At 49.2% G+C, this 19848-nt stretch overlaps 1 protein-coding gene across 6 annotated transcripts in view; it reads left to right on the top strand.

The window, feature by feature from the left end:
- Positions 1-19848, top strand: part of TTLL11 (tubulin tyrosine ligase like 11) — a 230512-nt gene that overhangs the window by 152757 nt on the left and 57907 nt on the right. For 5 of the 6 annotated variants that reach the window (XM_045082352.1, XM_045082349.1, XM_045082354.1 and 2 more), the window contains one exon: positions 13677-13775. The exons of the other annotated variant lie outside the window; for it this stretch is intronic. In XM_045082352.1, the coding sequence (XP_044938287.1) occupies positions 13677-13775 (99 nt within the window). The remainder of the gene's footprint in view (positions 1-13676; positions 13776-19848) is intronic. 6 annotated transcript variants of the gene reach the window in all.

Raw genomic sequence — 19848 nt, 5'->3', positions numbered from 1 at the left:
CTCCATTCGGCATAAGTTATAAGGAAATATATAATTTTTCATTAAAGAAAACATCAAAAGCTAAAATGTAGTAGCTCGATGACGTTGCTGAGTGCCCAAGTCCTTTCCATCCTTTTGTTCTTCCGTTCACAGCACAGTGACTTTGTCCTCAGGTGCCCTCCTGGCCCAGAGATGGCCAGAGCAGTCTCAGGTGTTGTATCCCCAAATAGCAGCCTCTTGAGACAGTAAAGGGGTCCACCCCTCTTCATGTATCTTTGAAGAGTGAAGAAACCTCTCTCACAAGCCCTCCGGTGTCCCAGCACATCAAATTAGCCAGAAATGGGTCACGGTCCCAAACAGAACCAGTATTGTCAAGGACAATAGGTTCACCTCAGTTGGCCTAGACCCAGCGGAACTCACCCCGGTGGCCGCGCCTTGGGCTGGGGCCAGTCTCCCTGCAGCGCCCAGCCTTGAGGAAGAGCGTGGGTACCTCAATAGAATGGGAGCTCTGGGAGGAAATGAACCTTGAATGAACCACCGATCAGATCTGCCCCATGGTCCTGACCCGAAATTGATCTGCCCCAGTTCCAAGAAAGAGACACTTACCTGTGAAAATTCAGTTTGTCTGATACAGTTAAAAGAATGTTAACTGGAGATCAGATTCCCTAATAGTGTTTCTAACCATCTGACTGTCGTCAGCGACAAATCAAACTCTAACCTGACTAGCCTCACTCGGGGCTCGCGTGAACTCGAGAGTCGTCTAGCTGGGCTCTACTCCTTCCGTTCTGGCTGCTTGCTACTTTCCAGGCTCAGCTCCAAAAGCACTTCTTCCAAAATCCTTTTCTGAACCCCAGAATTAAAATGAATTTTTCCTTTTTCTATATTCTCTTTCATTCTGCTTAGCCTAACTGCTGTGTACCCAGGCTTTTCATTATGATTATGATTATGATTGTTACTATTTGTTTGAAAAATTATAAAAGATGGGGTGCCTGACTGGCTCAGTTGGTAGAGCATGGGACTCTTGATCTCGGGGTTGTGAGTTTGGTGTTGTGAGTCGGGTGTGGAGATTTCTTAAAAATAAAATTTTAAAAAATTATAAAAGTAACAATACATCTTACTTATAAAAAAATCCAAACCAGATGTAAAGTATATGCATTGAAAAGTCAGACCTTCCCACTTTCTCCCTCAATCCTGTCCCGTTTTCAGGTGATAACTGCTATAAACAATTTGCTTTTATCCTTTTTAACACTATTTTATATGATTTTTAAACCTCCAAGGAGAGGGGAAGTCATTTTGTTATTGTAATTTTTATAAAAATGGAATCATAACCATTTATTAAAATGGAATCATAACTAATCATTTTTATAAAAATGGAATCATTTTATAAAAATGGAACCATACTACACATGTGATGGTCTATGACTTGTTTTTACTTATCAGGATAGCAAGGACAGCTTTCTGTATGAGTAGATCCAGATCTAGACATAGTCTCTGTGGCCTGACTGTCAATTCCAGTTTGAGGCCTTATCATACTTTTTATAGCCAATCCCCCGATGATGGAGACTTGGGTTATTTCCACTTTCCCGTATTTCAAACAGTGCTGCCAGGAGCCCCTGCACATGTGTGTGTGCACATGGGTGTGTGTATGTGTGTCTTTGTCCTCACAGACTAATATTTCTGCAGGGTAGCTTCCTAGAAATAAAATCATTGGGTCAAAGAATAGGTGATTTTTAAAGTTTGATAGCCAATACCAAATTTATGAGGGTGTTTTGGAGCGAGTGGCTGCAGCTATAGGATAAGTAATTCCCAGACTTTTACTTTTAGACTTTATAAACCAATAAAATATAAAAAAAAAAATTGTGGAAATAACATAAAGTCATCAACATTTTGTTTTTCCATGTAAGGATGTTAAAATAAAAAAAAAATCAAGTACCAATGGTTAGCTTGAACCATGTGAAATTGACATGTTTTTATGTACAAATGGCCCAATATCTACAGTTTCATCTGGTTTCGCTTCATACCATCAGCATGATTTCAGAAAAGAGTGGATGCCACGCTCACACACCCACATGCACATGCACAGCCTTGTTTTCTTTTCTCATTCACCCACCAGGTGGGGGAGCACTTACTTAATATCATGACCAGGAACCCCTGGTGTGGAATCACTGACCAGGGGCCCTCTCCCACCGCCACCACCACCAGTGTCTGGCTATGTTGTAGCTGAGAGAGACACTCTGGTCGTGTGAAGGATGACAGGGTGGGGAGGGCATAGAGATGAAGTGGCTGATGTTCCTGTCCTCGGCCTCTGGCACAGGTTTTAAGCTCCTGTAGAAGAGGGGGTAAGAGGCAGAAGCTGATGAATCTGGGCGAGAGGACCCAGGTGACACTTGCCACAAGCAGGAGCCACAGCGGGGGAGGCCCTCCCCTGATCCCCAGTCTTCTCCCCATGTCTCCGTGGAATCTAGCTCCATTCAAGGGCTGGAAACTTAGGGAGCACGGAGAGCAAACCCTCTTGCCACGGGATGGTGCTCCCATGACAGCCCAGCTCAGACACAAGGACGCTCCCTGGGGAGTGGGCCCTGGGAATTCTGTGTGGAGAGGCAGAAGTGTTCTCCAGGGCTCTGCACCAGTCACGGGTGCTCCCCTGGTCTGGTGGGAGGACAAGAGCAGATCGGGACTCTGGCTCTGTTACAGGGCAGGTTGAGAGCCACTGAGATGGTAAACACTTGGACTTGGCAGTTTATTTGAAGGCCCTGCCTGTGCACTCAGTCCCTTGATGCTGTGGACTGTGTCTTCAGCTTTGACTCCACGCCCCCCACCAAACTCAGGCCTTGCCAATAGTAAGTGCTCGGGTAATTTCCTTATGAGGGTATAGGCCTTACTCTAGGGGTTGGCTAACTTGTCCTCTAATGTGCCTGACAGAAAATACTTCGGGCTCGGCTACCATAATGTCTCTGTTGCGTCCACTCAGTTCCGTCATTGCTATGTGAAATCCAGTAGACTTGGCTGTGTCCCCATAAGGCTTTACTTACAGATGGCAAATTGGTTTGGACCCAGGGGCCATAGCTTGTCAACTCCCGCCCTATACTCTAGGAGAAGGAATGAGAGCAGACTGTCTTAAGGTCAAATACTGCGTGAGTTCCAAGCTGCATCCCTGGGTGAGCTGTTTCACCTTCTTGAGGCTTTGTTTCCCCAAACAGAGAGTGGGGATAACAGTTGCCACCCTCCGGGTTGTCGCGAGAGCTGAATGAGGTGGCAGGACAGTGTCCAGCAGAGTCCTGGCAAGTGGGTGGCTTAAGGGGTCGAGAACTGCTGGTCTCAAGTGAACAGGAAGGCTCCATCCACAGCCCTGCAGCCCAGCTCCTTTCCCCAGGCCCGTCCAGGGAGGAACATGAGAGAGCAGGAGGCAGGATTTTTGAAGTCTGGCAGAACGCGATGCTTGGGACTTTGATTTGATTTCAACACAAGCACTGGGCAGAGACATAATGTCCCTGGTTCTCCTTACACGTAGCCTTCAGGTGTCAGTCCGATCGCTCCTGGCTTGATTACATTCATCACAAGCAGCGGACGGCTTCCAAAAACACAGTCCTAGACAGATGTTGAGCCTGTCTGGGGATTAGAAATATCCTTTTCCATTAAGCATAAATTAACTTAATCACCAGGTATGAAAGATATGCAACACAAACAGCATTCCCTGAAGCTTTCATTAAAATTAAAATTCTATTTAAAATTTAGCTTGTATTTTCTAGGACCTGAACCCCTTCAAAGAGATAATATCTGCTGTAAATTTTTACACTGACAGAGTGGCAGAGATGGATGCGTGGGGGACAGTGATGAACTATGTAATTTCACTTTGCCTCCTTGCCTTCTTTTGGCCAACGGATGGATCTTGTACATCTTAAAGAAATAATTAGTCTCGGTAAGATCTGGTCTTTGACCATTTTCAGAAACAGTCAGACGGATCTAAAAAAAATGAAACTCTTGAGTCGAGATTATTCAGAACAACGTGCTTCAAGTCCTGTCTTTCCAGAACCATGCTGTGGAAAGTGCTCTTAGGATATACAGAGAGGAGGGGCGTGGACAGAGGTAGTACCAGGAGACCTCTGAATGGAGCCCTCCTTGGCTCAGACTGTTTGTCGGGGTTGGAGCCTGGGAGTGGAGAAGTGGGCAGCAGTCGGGGCTCATGGTGTCCCTTATCGAACGTTGCAGGAGAGACCGCCTGGGGGACATCCACAGAGTAGAAAGAGCGGTAAAGTCGGACAAACCTGGCTTCGGATCTCATTCTTTTTTTTTCCTGACTCTGATCTTGGGCGAGTCTCGTAATTTTCTCCAAGCTTCTGTTCTCTAATCTGTGAAGTGAGGAAAATAATGCCCGCCTCCTAGAATCCTTGTGAGGGCTAGACATAATCTTCGTGCTTAGAACTCTTCGAACATTCTGGGCTCTTCCTGAATGCTTAATATTATTTATTCATTTCGGAAGCTGTCGTTGAACATCTGCCATGTGTCCGATTCTAGACTAAGTGCTGAGGACACAGAAAGTCATAAAATACAGCCCCCACCCTCAAGATGCCCAGAGATGGGGGACTAGGACGTATAAACAAGAAAAGCACAATATAGGGTGACCGGTCCGAAGTGGGAGCAGGAGCGAGGTATGGAGACAGCACAGAGAAGGGAGCCGTGGGCCCTGTAGGGGGTGACATCTGCTGGCCCGTAATGACACAGAGAGGCTTCATGGTTTATGAGAGGGAAGGGCATTGGGGGTGGGAGGCATGGCTTGTGCAAAGGCAGAGAGGCATGGAGAGACATTTTGTATCTGGGGGATGATAATCAGAGCAGTTCTGTCAGACGGGGAGGAGGGCAGAGAATCATAAGGATGGAGTGTCTCCCCGTGTGGGTGCGCCCTCTGAAGACCTGGCCTTGAAGTGTTCCGGATGATTCCTCAGCTTGGCCATGGAGGCCTCGTGGGCGCCATGTGGGGCCAGCCACCCCACCGAAATGTTCAGGACGCCCAGACCACAAGGTGTCTCATCCGAAAGGAAATCCAGCTGTTGAGTTTCAGGGGATTGCAGATTTGAGAGGAAGCAGGTCCTAGAGTGGCACATGGCCTGGATGAGGAGGCCCAGGCAGTCAGGAGCCCAGTCCCCACCTGTGACCTCATGTGAGCCCCCTGGGAGCAAAAGCACCTCTGTGTTTTTCCATTCTGAATCCCCAGTGCAAGGGCCTGTCACAGAGTAGAAGCTTGTAAATATTTGTTGGATCACCGCTCCGATGTCCCATCTGGCCATCTGGGCCATCTTTAGCCTGCTTCCTCCCAGTACCCTTCTGAGAACCAGGGACACAACGGGGGTGAATGCCCTCAGCAAAGCCTCAGGCTTTATTCCCACACACGTGTGTGCTGGGGTACAGTTGTGCCCCAATGATAATGTGTACTGATGCTGAAAAACCAGTTTACCTATCCATTAAAGAAAACCTCTGCCTGATTACTACTGGCTCTCTCACTTAACAAAACAGCTAGCATGGACCCTTTCAAACTACGAAGAAATGCAACCTACACGGTTATATTTGGCGATTTGCCTTTTTAGTAGTGCGACGTTGACTTCGTAGTCAAAACAATAATTTTATTTGAGACTATCAAAGATATCCTGCTTCTTTCCCGTGCCATCCAAAACATGTTAATTTACGAAGGAAAAAAAAAATTGAAACTGTACCTACCTACAAAGCCAGCATTATCTCAAAAAAAAAAAAATGTTTTCCCAAACATTTCCAACCGACTTGACAGTGCAGAACATCCCTTTTCTCCCAAAGCCACCGCGCTTTGTTTTAGTGATAAATGTGTTCTAAAGAAAACCGCTGCTGTGCAGGGCTGGCAGCAGTGTCTGGTTTGAAGTTTTGAGGCTGCACCACTGTTTTCCAAAGTGTTATGCTCAGTCGACGGGGACACTGTGAAGGGACCGAGGAGTTTCTAAAGTGCTGCACAGAAAGCGGTGACGTGCACGGCAGCAGCAGAACGAGAGAGGACTGCAAGAAAGACCAGTGTTGGAAATCAAGCCGCTGATGCTCACTGCCGCTAAGTAACGTGCTTTGGCCCAGGCCATGGCCAATAATATCCGCTGTGCCTCACGAGAGATGTGTCAGAATAGGAGACTTGCCCAAGGTCGTGGGCCAAGGCCAAGTCCCTTTGTTTTCCCCAGAAGGCCCATTGCCGGGGCGGAGCCTAGGAGACCACGTGTTCAGGTCTGACCACCACACACTCCATGTCCTATGGACACAGTAGTTCTCCCCTCACGGGCCTCCGTTTCCTTGTCTGCACTCAGAGAATGATTTCTGCCCCTCTCACCTTACAGCCTTGCCCCTCAGGGGCCAGTGAGGTGATGGGAGTGTTGAGCCCCGGGAAGCATTGTCAGAGCGTCCGCAGTGGTCCTCCTGACCCCAGGACCTGACCCCCTGTCTCCCTTCTCCACTGGCCCAGAACATCTCCTGGGTTCCTATGGGGCTGCCCTAAACCCACCCATTCTGGGGTCTTCCTAACCCCTCCTCCCCCAGAAGGCCAGGTCTGGAGAAGCTCAAGCTCTGCTCCTCCCCTGTTGGATGGTTCTGGGCGGATCCTCTCCCCACACCCAGGCTCATTTTCTTAGGCCTAAAGGGAGAGAATTTGGCCAAAGTGATTTCTGAAATCCCTTCCAACAGAAAGCTCAGAGTCTGAGAGAGCTTAGTTTGCCTCAAGCTGGACTTGTCAGTCCTTGGCAGTAGAGACTCCAGAGGAATTGGAGTCCTTTGTTTTCTAAAGGGGCTGTGTTTAACCCTTTACACATCAAACCCTTTCAGCTTTGCTGGGAATCTTGACTTCTTAAGTACGTTTCAGTGACTTTGGCTTTTCATTTGAAGGTTGGTTCTGCAAGCTGGGTTTAAACGGTTCTGTAGTCTATCAGCGCCCTGGAGAGCTCTGACAGGGTTTTCTACTTTTTTGTCTTCAGGCCATCACCCCGAACAGGCGGATTGCATGGCTGTGACACCCGTCTCAGCCCTTCTAACTTGCTGGCTGCACTGTGCCGTGGGATGGTCTGAAAACCAGATCACCGAGTTGTGAGAAGTGTGTGTAGAGGAAGAGTATATGGGTGTGGAGGATAGGCCCCCAGAGGCTCTCCTCACTCAAACTTCAGGGCATTGAACTTTAGGATTTTGATTTGGGCTTCTCGGAGAGCAAGAGCCTCTCGCTTGCTTCCCTGTTCTTAGCAGTGTTCTCTGCAGAGAGAGGAAGCTGTGGGGTGTCTGGGTTCTGACAGTGCAGAGATTTCTCTACCACATGGTATTCACTTGGGAATTACCACACGGGTCTTTACCCTAAATCTCTCCTCTCTCGCTGCCAGCACATACCCTCGGCTCTGTCGCCGCCTCTAGAGTTCCAGAACTGTGCCCTTCCTGCCGAGCCCCTGCTTGTTGACACAGGCGGTGTCCTCTGCCTGGGATCCAGGCCTTCCTTTCTCTCTACCTGCCATCTCGAAGGCTCCCCCGCAAGACTTTCAGCTTGCAGCTACCTCATGGAAGCCTCTGGAAGCTGCCCTAAACACTCAGAGGAGCAGAGTGCCCGTCATCCCTGTGCCCACCTTGTGCGTCACACACACTCAGTGATGCGTCTGTGGGTGTCGCCCCAGCCAAATGGACACCCTCCACGCTCGAACTGGCTTGGGGTCCCCAGCACTCCGCGCGATACCTGGCACATGGCAGGCACTCGATTAGGGTAGGAAAATGAATGAACAAATAAATGAATGAATGTGTTGGCTCCCTTTTTTGGGAGCATATACTGTGGGGACTCAAAATATGACCTTATTTGGAGAGAGGGTCTTTATAGAGCTCATGAAGTTAATATGAGGTCATTAGGAGTGGGCCCTAATCCTCAGTGACTGGTGTCCTTACAAGGAGAGGAAATTTGGACACAGGCCCACATGGAGGGGAGTGAAAATCCGGGGAGAACATGGCCCTCCTGAGGACACGGGCCTGGAGCACCAGCCCCTCCAAGAAAAGTGACATGTCTGCATGTCTGTTCCCCATACTAGGAGCTCTGACTAGATGAAGAAATCCGTGACTGGTTGGACCAACACATGTAGAGATAAGTAGAGAAAACCACCACCGAAATGAAAAATGACTTCATTAGTTACTTCAATATTTTATGAATGTTCAGTGCGGCGCTGTCAAAATGGGAGATGGATCTCTTTTCATCACTCATGAAACACCAGCACGTGGTGGGATCTTTGACGAGTGCTAAGGATTCTGTGCGGCGAGCAGGGGCGCGGTCTGTAACCTGGAGACGGGGCGGGCTGTAAGCGTGTGGGTCGTTTTGATGGCTGCGTGCTCGGCGCTCTGAACTGAACAATTCCCCCCCACCCCCACCCCGCCCTGCCTCACACACCTGGGAAGAGAGAAACAAAGGGTCTGCTGAAATGTCAGAAGTGGGAATGAGAGAGGGGAAACCTGAAGCTAGAGGCTAATGGGATTCTCTGGGAGAATCTGGGACTGGAATCCGAGATTCCACCTGGCCTCCTGCTCTCCTCCTCCTACCCACCAGAATTCTCCTTTCGCTGAAGTGGTCCACGTGCCTTATGTTGGGATGTACACCCCTAACCTGCACAGAGAACGCTCTTCCTCTCTCGCTTCTGCTACACTCTTCTGTAGGAGATAGGAATCATCATCCCTCTTTTACAGATGAAAATACTGATCCCCAGAAAGTTTAAGTATTTTGCCAGAGTCGTAGGATTAATAACCAGCAGCACAGGAGTTTTGTCTCTGGCTGTCTTTCTCCCAAGCTTCCCAACATTCTGTGTTTTTCTTAATGAATCTTGATCCCCAAGCCTAAGACATTTCCCCCTCAATTATGTATAACATATTTTGAAATATCCATTTCGTTAGAAGGAATACATTTTTCAGGGCAAACCGGCATATATGTAAGAATCCCTAGAGAAATGTGTGGTAAGATTTGGCAGGTTTCAAAGGCCTTGCTGACCCTTGAAGGTGGCCACCCAATGGAAATGAGCGACCGGATGATCTAGACATGGCCGGGCATGACTTGTGGTGAATGCTTGGAAGAATCTCGAATCATTTGCAGATAACTGACTGAAGGTGGTGGCCTCTGATTAACGGAAGACCAGACTATCTCCTGTCCTGTTCTGGTTTTGCAGGTGTCCTTTCTCTCCTCCAGGGAGAACCTCTGAGTAGAATCACTAAAACCTCTCATTTTTCTCCATGAGCTCTGGGAAGGCAGAAGGAACCTGTTGCCCTCAGGATTCCGTCATCTAGCACCATCCTACTACCTGGAAGGGTAATCCACAAATAATCTATGAAATAATGATGTTTTCTTTCATTTTGAAACCATGGACATTCTTTGCTATTTTCTTCTTCTTCTTCTTTTTTTTTTTTTTTGACCATTGCTTGGAGACAGCCTCTGGGCTAGTGGTGGACTTCCTTCCATTTCTCCTTTTGGATCCACGCTATACACCAGATTCCTAGCAAGGCACCATCCACATGCTTACTGGCAAATCGAAAAATGAATCCTCTCCTGTTTATCCATGCCTGTTGTCTGTTGATCTTTCTGCGAAGTCTTGGGAATTGCACTGGGTTGTTCCTTCTAGAAGCTCACAGCTTGTGAGCAGCTTGAAAAAATAACTCGAACATGATGAAGACCATAGTCAGTGTTAAATGAGGCACGGGTGATGAGCTATGGGAGGAAGGGTGATTAATTTTTCCTGGAGAAATGAGGGGAGGGTGCACAGAGAAGACAGATATTTTTTTTTTTAATTTATTACATAAATGAATTTTGAGTAGCTTGTCCCAAGTTCACATTCTACATAAGAAACTCAAAAATAGAGCTCACTGTTTCCAATTCTGGCTGTTTAGGATGCTGACTCAGATTCAGATTCATAGCTTTGAGAAGACGAGTCTAAAAAAATAATTAGAGATACAAATCTCAATGACTGTTTCTTATTAGTAGGAAAGCAACTGTGGGTCACTTGAAAATATTACTTAATCTCATTACTTCTCATTTCACATACTCCTATGCGAGATATTTTTAAACCCATATTTGTGCTGAAATTAATAGGAAAGCGTGTCACCCTATTTTATTGTGATCGCAATAGTTAACTTCATGGCAAACAAAAGATTATAGATAGAAAAGCTTTGAACTGGTGACTATGATTTCATTCTTTAGCAGTTCACAAGGTCATGGACTCAAGCCAGATTAGAGAACAAGAGCCTTAAAAAGTTAATACCTGTTGACTCAGAAACTTCACTTCTGGGAATTTATACCGAAGATAAAACCCAAAATTATGAGAAAGATTTATTGTCCAAGTATGTACATCCAAGTAGTGGAAAATCAGAAACAATCGAAATAGCCGTTAGCCTGAGGGAAGTCGTTCAGTCATTAAAAATTTCTATAAATAATCCTGGTGATATGGCAACATGCTTCTCACACAATGTTAAATGGAAAGTGGGCTACAGATTTCTGCATCAAGTATGATTTCAAGACGCGAACAGATTATATTCACAAAAGTGAAGTAGAAGGGAGTTTGTCTAATATTAAAAGCGATCATTTCTGACAGTGAGATTATCTTCGAGAGTTGTGTTGTCTTGCCTATAGATTTCCGTATTTTTGTGTGTCTTCTGTAAGGAGACATGCTATGGCGCCGTTAAAGCTGGTGATATTAGAGAGAACCCCCACAGCTTAGACCTCCAGGGAGGAACGTATGGCACAGGCCAGCATATTCTGAGGTTCAAGGGCAGCATGGTTCAGAGCAGTAGCAGAGATTTTCAAAGCAAAAGAGCATGACTGACCAAACTTGGACTTGTCTGGGTCCACAAGTGGGGGCTGGTGATGGCAGGAGGAGCGTGGGAGGCCAGGCACCAGTCAACACGGTCACCCAGGCAGTGGTGGCCTCATGGCGCCATGAGCTCAGGTCACTCACAGCTGGACTCAGACAGCACGGGAGGGGGTGAGGAATGGCACCTGCTGCCCAGGCAGAAGAAGCAGGCAAGGACGTGGCGGGGGGGGGGGGTGCAGTTGAACAGGCAGGGGAAACGGTCAAGGGGGTGGGAAAGTTCTAGAACACCAAACAGGTCCTGAGCTGGAAGCCCCACTGCATGGAATCATCCCTCTCCATAAGGATGGGGTTGGTATTAGCTACTAGAGTCCAAGTTTCCTCTTAGGCATCAGGATTCCAGGCTGAGAGCAGAAAGAGCAAAGCCAGGGCGAGGACCTGCCAGGCCAGGCCAGGCCAGGATGGGGGCTCCGGTCGTGGACCGAGCTGAGGCGGCTGGCAGAGCGTCAGGACTCCGCGGGACTCCAGCTGCGAGGGACTGGCTGGTGTCGCTCCCGATGGGCAGTAAACTAAATGTGTGATAATGTATACAAGACAAGCAGTTAGAGATGTCCCTCCGGTGATCGTCATTAACCATGGAAATATTTTTAGTTGCTAGTACTTTCTTCCAAGAGAAAAATGCTATTTCCAAAGATGGCTCTGTCGGGAATGTGGGCCTCCAAGCCACGTATGTTTCATTTTTGTACTCAGCGTGTAAAGCCAAGTCGCCCTGTATATTTAACCCACGTTCTGGTTGGTATCCCTGAGCTGTGCTGGAACAGCCAGCAAGCCCCTCGCTGGAAAAATGACAGGATAAATATTGTGCCATTCAAAGCACAGAAGAAAAAATACACCTCAGTGTTTTCTTTAAATACTTTACATTTATCTAATACTTTCTATTACACCCATGCGTTTGTTCATCGTGATAGACGTATGCTGCGTTGACACAGCCAGCCCAGAGAGGTTGGTGACTGCCCTGTGCCAGCCACTGTTTATATGTAGGGGTGTGTGTGAAGTGAGTGTTTTGAAACAACTTACAAAAACATGCATATGTAATCTCGTATTATAAATATACTTATATTTGTATAAAACATCACAATCTTCACAACAACTTGCAAGGGAGATTATCCCCATTTTAAGGATAAGAAAACAGAGGATCAGAAGAGCTAAGTGACTTGCCTGAAGTCACACAGCATCTAGGAGGCCGAGTCAGGATTTGAGCGCAGCTAGAATGCCTTGTCCTCGTCCCAAAGGTCAGAGGAGGGGTTTCCCGCTCCCGCAGCACGGAGGTCCCCGAGGCCATCCCTGTGCGTCCTCCAAGCCCCCTCCCCAAAGTTCAGGCATCTGCACATTTCCTTCCGAATACCTTTCAGTGCAGCCACAACATTTCTGTCCCTATATCTGAGAAGTGTGAGTCACTCCTGTTGGGAAAAACTAGAAAAAATGGGTCTGGGAGTTGGGCAGTGGAAAAGGAAGGGGTGGGGGGAGCAGGGCAAGGCAGCACAGAAGAGGGTGAGTGAGTTGGGGAGCTGAGGGGCAACACATGGAGCTTCAGAACTGACTTCCCACCCCACGTGTGTCCGAGGAGAGCAGGTCCCTGAGTGAGGGGGGCTGATGGGGGCGGTCCCTCTGCCGGGAATCAGGAAGCAGGGCTGAGGCCCCTCACGCTAGCAAGGGTGGGGGACGGGCTGTGAGGAAATACCTCTGTATCTGAGCCCCTCCCGGAAGGTAAAGCATTCCAAGCAGTTCATTTTCACAGCATCCTGTAGACTGTGCAACTCCTGGTGATTCAGTGAAAGGTGATTGAACCTTCAGATGGAACACATGTGTGCACACAACACACGCACACGTGAGCACACACGCATACACACACATGCACACACGCGTGCGCACACGCACACAAACATGCACGTATGCCTGCACGCAGAAAAAAAGGCTCAAGGTGAATGTTATCTGCAACAAAGGAAAACACATTCCAGACCTCTTGTTCAGACTGCGAGGGAGAAAGAGCCTAAAAATATCAAGGGAGCATCGTGTGGCAACTTACTGTTCCTAAGTTTAAGACAGATAAGATACAGATAAGATAGATGACTCCGTCCTGTGCTGTTGCTGTTGGATGCCAGTGAACACAACACTCGGAAAAACGGCTTTTTGCCACTTTGTTCCTGCCCTTCATCTCACGATCTTAGAGATCGTAGGGATCTGAGCTGGTGGGGTAGAAACAAAAAGGGTTTCTATCACTGTGTCTCGGTGCTTACTGCATCATTAACGGAGCTCTCTTTTCATAAGGGTCTCCCTTAAGAGCTTAAGATGTAAGCTCCTTTTAATTTTTTTTTAAGATTATTTATTTGAGAGAGAGAGCGCGCGAGCAAGCACAAGCAAAGGGAGTGGCAGACAGAGGGAGAGGAGAAGGAACGCGGGACTCCATCCAAGGACCCCGGGATCATGACCTGAGCCGAAGGCAGATGCTTAATGACTGAGCCCCCCCGGATGCCCCCCAGATGTAAGCTCTGGAAGGCAGGGGCGCTGTCTTACTTACTTGGCATGCCCTCTACCCAGTGCTGGCACAGAGAAGGTACCACATGTTCATCTCGCTTGCTTATCATGCTTGGTGCCAGTTTAAAGTACCCGGGACTTTGTTCCAACCATTTGAGGAGAGGGAGAATCTGGGACCTCGCGGCTCCTTCCCCACAGGGGTGTTTGCAAGGTCCCGGCCCTTTCCAGCCCCGCAGGGCAGGCGCAGGCCGGGGCGGAGGCCTCCTGAGCCACTTGCATGGTTCCATAAACGTCACTTGTGTTTGTCTCATGCAAAACAGCCTGGAAACAGCAGTTCACTGTGCTTTCTGATTTCAGCTTTCCAGATATCTATGTGGACAGAAAACACAGATTCCCTCCAGTTTCTGACAGAATGTCTTCATCGGTGCTTCAGCTTTCAAAGCTTTTCATAGCCAGGTACTGGTCAGTTGAGTCGATATGGCTGGAAGATTCTGCATCTCCTACACCTATAGCTACTCTCAGTAGAGTGTGGTTTTCGTAGCCAGGTACTGGTCAGTTGAGTCGATATGGCTGGAAGATTCTGCATCTCCTACACCTATAGCTACTCTCAGTAGAGTGTGGTCCGGAGGACACAGGCAGAGGAACGGGGCTGCAGAAGCAGAGATGTCATTAGAACTATCCGCGCTTCTCCCTTAACACAACAGGGCAGAGTGGGAGGGAAGACAGGTTTTCACCACAAAGAGACTTGATATGAATCTCGGTCCAGGCCTTTGTCTGCTCTGTGACTTTGGTTGACTGACGTACCTTCTCTGAGCCTTCGGTTCTTAAGCTATAAAGTGCAGATGATTGTACCCAAGGATCACTGAAACATTGTGGGTTTCAGAAGTAATTTTTTGGCCAATGTGATCACAGCTACGTTAAATCTCACCTACCATGTGCATCGGCAACACGGAGGACAGAGAAACAGAAAGACAGAAAAAATCCTGGAAATAAAACTCTAGTATGTTAGCAGGGGCTGTAGGTGGGTGGTGAGACAAAGGGTGAACTTTCCTCCCTTTTCCTGCTTTTTGGTATCTTTAAAGACTTTTTTCCATGAATATATATTGACCTTATCGTTAGGAAAACAGAAAATAAAGAAGTGTAAAATAGGCGAAAAGAAATAATATGCATTAAGTACCAGGCATAAGTTGGCACTCGGTAAATGGTAGCTATTTTTACTAATTAGTCATTATGCCTAATAATAATAATTAGGCTTAACAATTTCCTCTGGGACCAGAGGTTGTGAATGAGTCTGTTGGTGGCTGCTGATGACTCCGTCTCAGTGAGGGGGAGCTCTGGATTCACTTCCAACCGGGCTCCCCCTCCCTGATCCTTCTGCTAGTGCCTGAGCTCCAGACTCCCCAGCACTCCCTCTGCTTCCCCCACATACGAGACTGAGCAGTACTGCCGTGACCCCGGCAGAGGGGAGCTCACGTCCAGTCAGGCAGAGGTGTTCTCCATGGAGGGGCTCGTCCAAGGACAGCGGCTGTGGCCAGGGTGGGACACTGCCATTGCTTGATTGATGGCAGGTCAATTGTCTCAAGTGAGAGGGTTAAGAGTCTCGTCTATTTCTTCTGTTTGAATCGCAGACAAGGTCCCTGGGAAGAGAGTTTCGCAGCATGTAAATCCAACTTGACCCTGTTAGTTAGCAAGCCCTGAAGTGAAACGTGTCCACCTCTCTGCTGATGGCATAGTGAGAAAACTGGTCAGAAGGTAGCCCAAGTGAGGCTTTTAGACTAACCTACCAGACACCTTAGGGCCCCATAGGGTGAACCAGATAGAATTAAACTTCTTCTAAGGAAAGAGAAAGTGAGGTCTCTAACTAGCTCCATGACCATGAGGAAGTCCGTCTGCCGCTCTGAACCCGTGTCTGAGATGGAAAATGAGAGATCCGCGCCACTGCTCCCTGAAATCCCTGGATGTTCTCAATTCCGTGACATGCTGGTGATAAACACCGTTGGTTCTGAGAAGAAACTGAATTTGGAGGTTTTCTTTGCTCGGCAGGTGAGCTGCCAAAATGTGACGCCTAGGACGGGAAAGGACAGGAATTCTCTCTGGGGCCAACACTTAACCAGTGTGGCCCCCAGAGGTGACAGATGACGGCAGGATGGCAGTTGGTGGCTTCGAGAACAATGGAAACAGCAGGTCCTCCACAGGTGTGTGTGAGCCCTCTGTTGTGTCTGTGTTGGGTGTGCCGTGCCGCCGTGTGCCAGGCACGGTGGCAGAAGCTATGTGTACTGCGCATCATGTCTATTGTTGGGTACCCTGCAGGAGTGGCAGCTGAGACATAGGAGCCTGGCTCCCTTTTTTCCCTTGACATTTTCTGTGCCTCAACCGTAGTGTCAGTGCATGGCCCCAAGAACTGGAGAGAGAGCGAGATGATCCCACCTTCACAGAGCCAGCAGTTTAGAAATTATAGACAAGTAAAGGGGTAATTGTTGTGTAGTGTGAAACAGTCTTCAAAAAAGAGGTAAAAGTAGGGTGTCATGAAGGTGAGGTGGAAGCAATGACATTCCAGGCAGAGGCAACGGCATGTGCAAAGGCCCAGCGCTACTATCCGAGGGGAGGACCTGGTGAGCTTTGTGGTCTGGCAGTCCCTGGGTTTACATGGAGTTGTGGAAGGGCAGGGCTGGAGGGGACACAGCCAGCACATGAAAGGACCGGACCCGGCCAGGGACCCTGCAGGCAGAGGGGAGTCATTCATTCATGTGTTCACGCACCTGGCCAGTGTTTAGTGAGGGCCTACTGTGCGCCAGGACGAGGAGTCAGTAGTGAACAAAACCATCACCGATCGCTGCCTTGGTGAACCTGACATTCTTTATGGGGGGGTGGGGGGTGAGAGCAGGAGATGGACAGCAACAAAGCAAATGAGTAAAATCTACGCTCTGAGAAATGGCGGGAGTGCTGGGGGCAGATAGAATGGGACGAGGCAGGCCCTCGTGGGCTGGGGAGGAGCGGGTGTCACAGCTTTAGGCAGCGTGGCCGAGGGAGGCCTGCCAGAGAAGGGGACGTTTCCACAAGGACTTGAAGGAAGTAAGGGCGAGACACGGGGACAGGTTGAGGGGCACGAGGTGACATGGGCAGATCTGCCATGTGGCTAGGACATGGAAGACGTGTTGGGAGGGGAAGCTGGAAGCAAGGCAGTTGGGATTCAAGTGACCCACCATTAAAGTGACAGGTGGTGGCAGCTTGGAATCCGGGGAGCGGCGGTGGCAATGGAGAGAAGTGGGTGATGCAAGGTGACAGAGGAATGACACTAGGCTACTCGTGGGGTTTGGGGTTTACCTTCCTCTCCCGTCTCTTGCTCAAGCACTGTGGGTGCTATATCTCTTTTCCTGAGCTGGGGAACTAAGCCCAAGGTCAGGTTTGTGACAGAAATGGATGCGCTTCCAAGTATTTTGCCTTCTGCACTGCTCACAACACCCAGCAGGTGGCGGCAGCCCACGTGACCGTCGTGGAGGAAAGAAGGCCCAGATGAGACGCGGTACAGTCCCCCAGTGGAGTATTATTCAGCCTTTAAAAAGGAGGTCTGAGACCTGCTACAGCATGGATGAACTTGGAGGACATTGTGCCGGGTGAAATAAGCCAGACACAAAAGGACAAACACTGTATGCTTCCACTGACCTGAGCTTTCTAGAGTGTCAGGTTCATAGAGCCGGGGAGTCGCATGGAGGCTGCCGGGGGCCAGGGAGGCAGGAAATGGGAGTTAGTGTGTAACACGCAGAGTGTAAGTCCGGGAACGTGGATTGTGGTTGTGGTCGCACAACAGTATAACAGTACTCAATAGCACTGAACTGTACCTTAACAATGGTGAGAACGATACATTTCATGTTACCTGTACTTTAAGAAACTTTAAGAATCTGTGTCAGGTCATTTACCTAAAGTGGGGCGACCAGCAAGTCCAGCCCAGCTCCGGGGCCCTCTTGCACCCCTGCCTCTCGCTCTCTTCCCTGGTTCTAGACTGTCCCGGATCACCTGGTAAGCCACTTGGCCTCTCTAGATCTATCTTTCCTCCCCTGGGAGGCGGAGACGACACTTCCTGGAGTTGCTGAAAGAATGAGGCGCGATCACACACTCGCCTCGGTGAGATCCTATCTCCTTGCGTTGTGTTGCTTTCCTTATGTCAGAATGCCTGACTTTGGTTAAAACAGCACAGACCTAGCTAGAATCCGCGCTCCCGCTCCGTGAGCTGTGTGACCTTGGCACGGCGCTTATCTTTGTGAGCCTCAGTTTCCACTTATAAAGAAGGCCTGATATGTTCTACCGGGCAGGGGTGAGGGTGAGACTAAATACGACCTTGGATCGAGGTCCCCAAGGCAGCGTCTGGACACCGTGGCCTCCGATAAAGGGCTGCTGTTCCCGTAAGGACACAGGATCATAGTTAGACAAGGAAAAAATTAACACAGTGACGTGACAAGTCAATTCAACATCCTTCCCCACTTCCACACCATTTTGTAGGCGGACACAGCCTCTCCCTTCTGGGAGTTGAGGTGTTTGTGGAGTCCTGAAATGACACCTTTGTGTTGGCTTCAGGAACAGGTCTGCCGTCTGATTTGTTTTACAAAGGAGATCCATTCAACCGAATCTAAATAATAGTTCCTGAGCTCCTGCTTGGGCCTGGCCCCAAGCTGCTGCCCGAGAGTCAGATGTGAGCCAGATAGGGCGCTGTCTGCCCAGAGCTGATTGATATTAGCCAAGGATATTATTCCAGCAAAGTGCGCCGGGAGATGGGAAACCTGTATTCTTCCTGACCCATAAAGCCCGAGTGCCAGGAAACCTTGGACAAACTGCTCCCCGTCTCCAGAGCTCAGTCCTTGTCTACATACAGAATGACGACCACCAGTCTCTATGACTTAAAGCTCTTTCCTTTCTAAATGCATTGACTCCTTGGCCCCGTGGCTCACTCTGGAAGCAGTCTGCAGGGCATAGGGTGTTCTGGGAAAGGTGGCCAGATCACTGCTTTCTGTGCTCTGCCGACCTGGCCTTGGGGGCTTAGCAGTCAGCCAGGAGGGACTTGGCCCCATGGCATGCTGGGACTCCAGCTGCAGAAGGGTAAGAATGGGGAGGCTGCTGGGGCTGGGCAGAGTCTGGAATGCAGAGACCCAGAGTCAGTTCTGGAGGCCAAGGCTACAGCAAGCTAAGGGAATGGGGCACAGCTCACTCCAGGCACCCAGTGTGGGCTGGGACTTCCTGGGCGCCCCCAAGCCCTTCTGCCCTGACTCCCCAGGAGCACATCAGCCAGGTCAAGAGGAGATGGCCCGTGAGGACAGGTGCCTTCTGGCCTTCCTTTACCTGCCCAAGGGGTGGAAGCCCCTCTCCTCACATCAAATTCCATGGAGAATGGGGCGGAGTTTGCTTTGTGGGCATGCCTCCTTCCTCCAGCACCTGTGGGATGACTGGGAAAGGGTTCTGGCATCTTCCTGATTGCTGGTCTGCCTTCTGGTGCTCTGTCTATCTCATTCCAAGGCACGGTCTGCTCATTTCACACGGGATGCCGCACCCGTGCTTGCTTATCTTGGGCCAGAATTGAGTCAAATCCAGCAAAGCTGCATTCGCGTCCTGGGGATCATTGGTATGTGCACTGGCATAGCGTTTCCTCGTCAAATACTCAGCAGCAACCCAAGCCCATGAACGTGGGGAAGAAAAATCACAGGTTACCATTCAACCACTGCTGCCTCCATATACATAAAGCCGAGGGACCCAACTCCCTTGCAGAATTAAGACAACCTTTAGAGAGCCCCGTGGCTAAGAGCTCACTGCCTACCACTCCCACCTACTCCTCAAAGCGCTTCCCTACAAGCCACGTCTGCAGCCGCCCAGGACATGGCCGGGGTTGCCCATGTGCCATCAACATTCTTGAAGAGTCTGATGGGCTTCCGCCACTTAAGAAATTGGTCACATTTAGAAATATTCAGCCTCAGTGCACATGTCATGGCTGTATGTAGGAAAAACATACTATTATCTCTAGAGCTTGCCTGAAACCACAGGCTTGTTCCCGAAACAGATGTTTTGTGAAACCCACCGTGACAGGCTCATCAGAGCTGGAGACAGGCCAGCACTCAGTTACCAGCCTCACAAGGACACAGACATCTCTGCCGGCTTCCCGTTTTTCCTCCACACCTGGGCTCAGTGGAGATCGTCCCTGTTGCTTCTCCTTCTGGCTCCTGGGTTCTGAAGTTAAGCATCTTACAAGCCTGACGCTCTAGGCAGAACCAGTCAGCCAGGTGTGTCCTGGAGAGAAGTTTCCAGGGTAGTGACTCTCAGGATATTTTAATTTGGTTCAGCAAACATTTATTGGGGGCCTCCTGTGCCCAGGTCACTCTTCTAGTTGTTTCCAGTCATATTCTCTCACAGTAACTGGCGGGGTGACCCATTTCAAAAACTGAGACCTTGTGCTGGTCTCTTGAGGCTGCAGAAGCAAGTTCCCTCTTGGATTCAAGAGGCAGACATGTATTCTCGCCCAGCTCTGAGGCCAGGCGGTGTCAGTCAG

Source organism: Mustela putorius, unplaced genomic scaffold, assembly GCF_011764305.1.
Source record: "Mustela putorius furo isolate JIRA1106 unplaced genomic scaffold, ASM1176430v1.1 tig00000596_pilon_pilon_pilon, whole genome shotgun sequence".
In the NCBI taxonomy this organism is placed as follows: Eukaryota; Metazoa; Chordata; class Mammalia; order Carnivora; family Mustelidae; genus Mustela; species Mustela putorius.
Note: the sequence above shows the minus strand (reverse complement) of the source record. Positions and strands in the feature narration are given on the sequence as shown.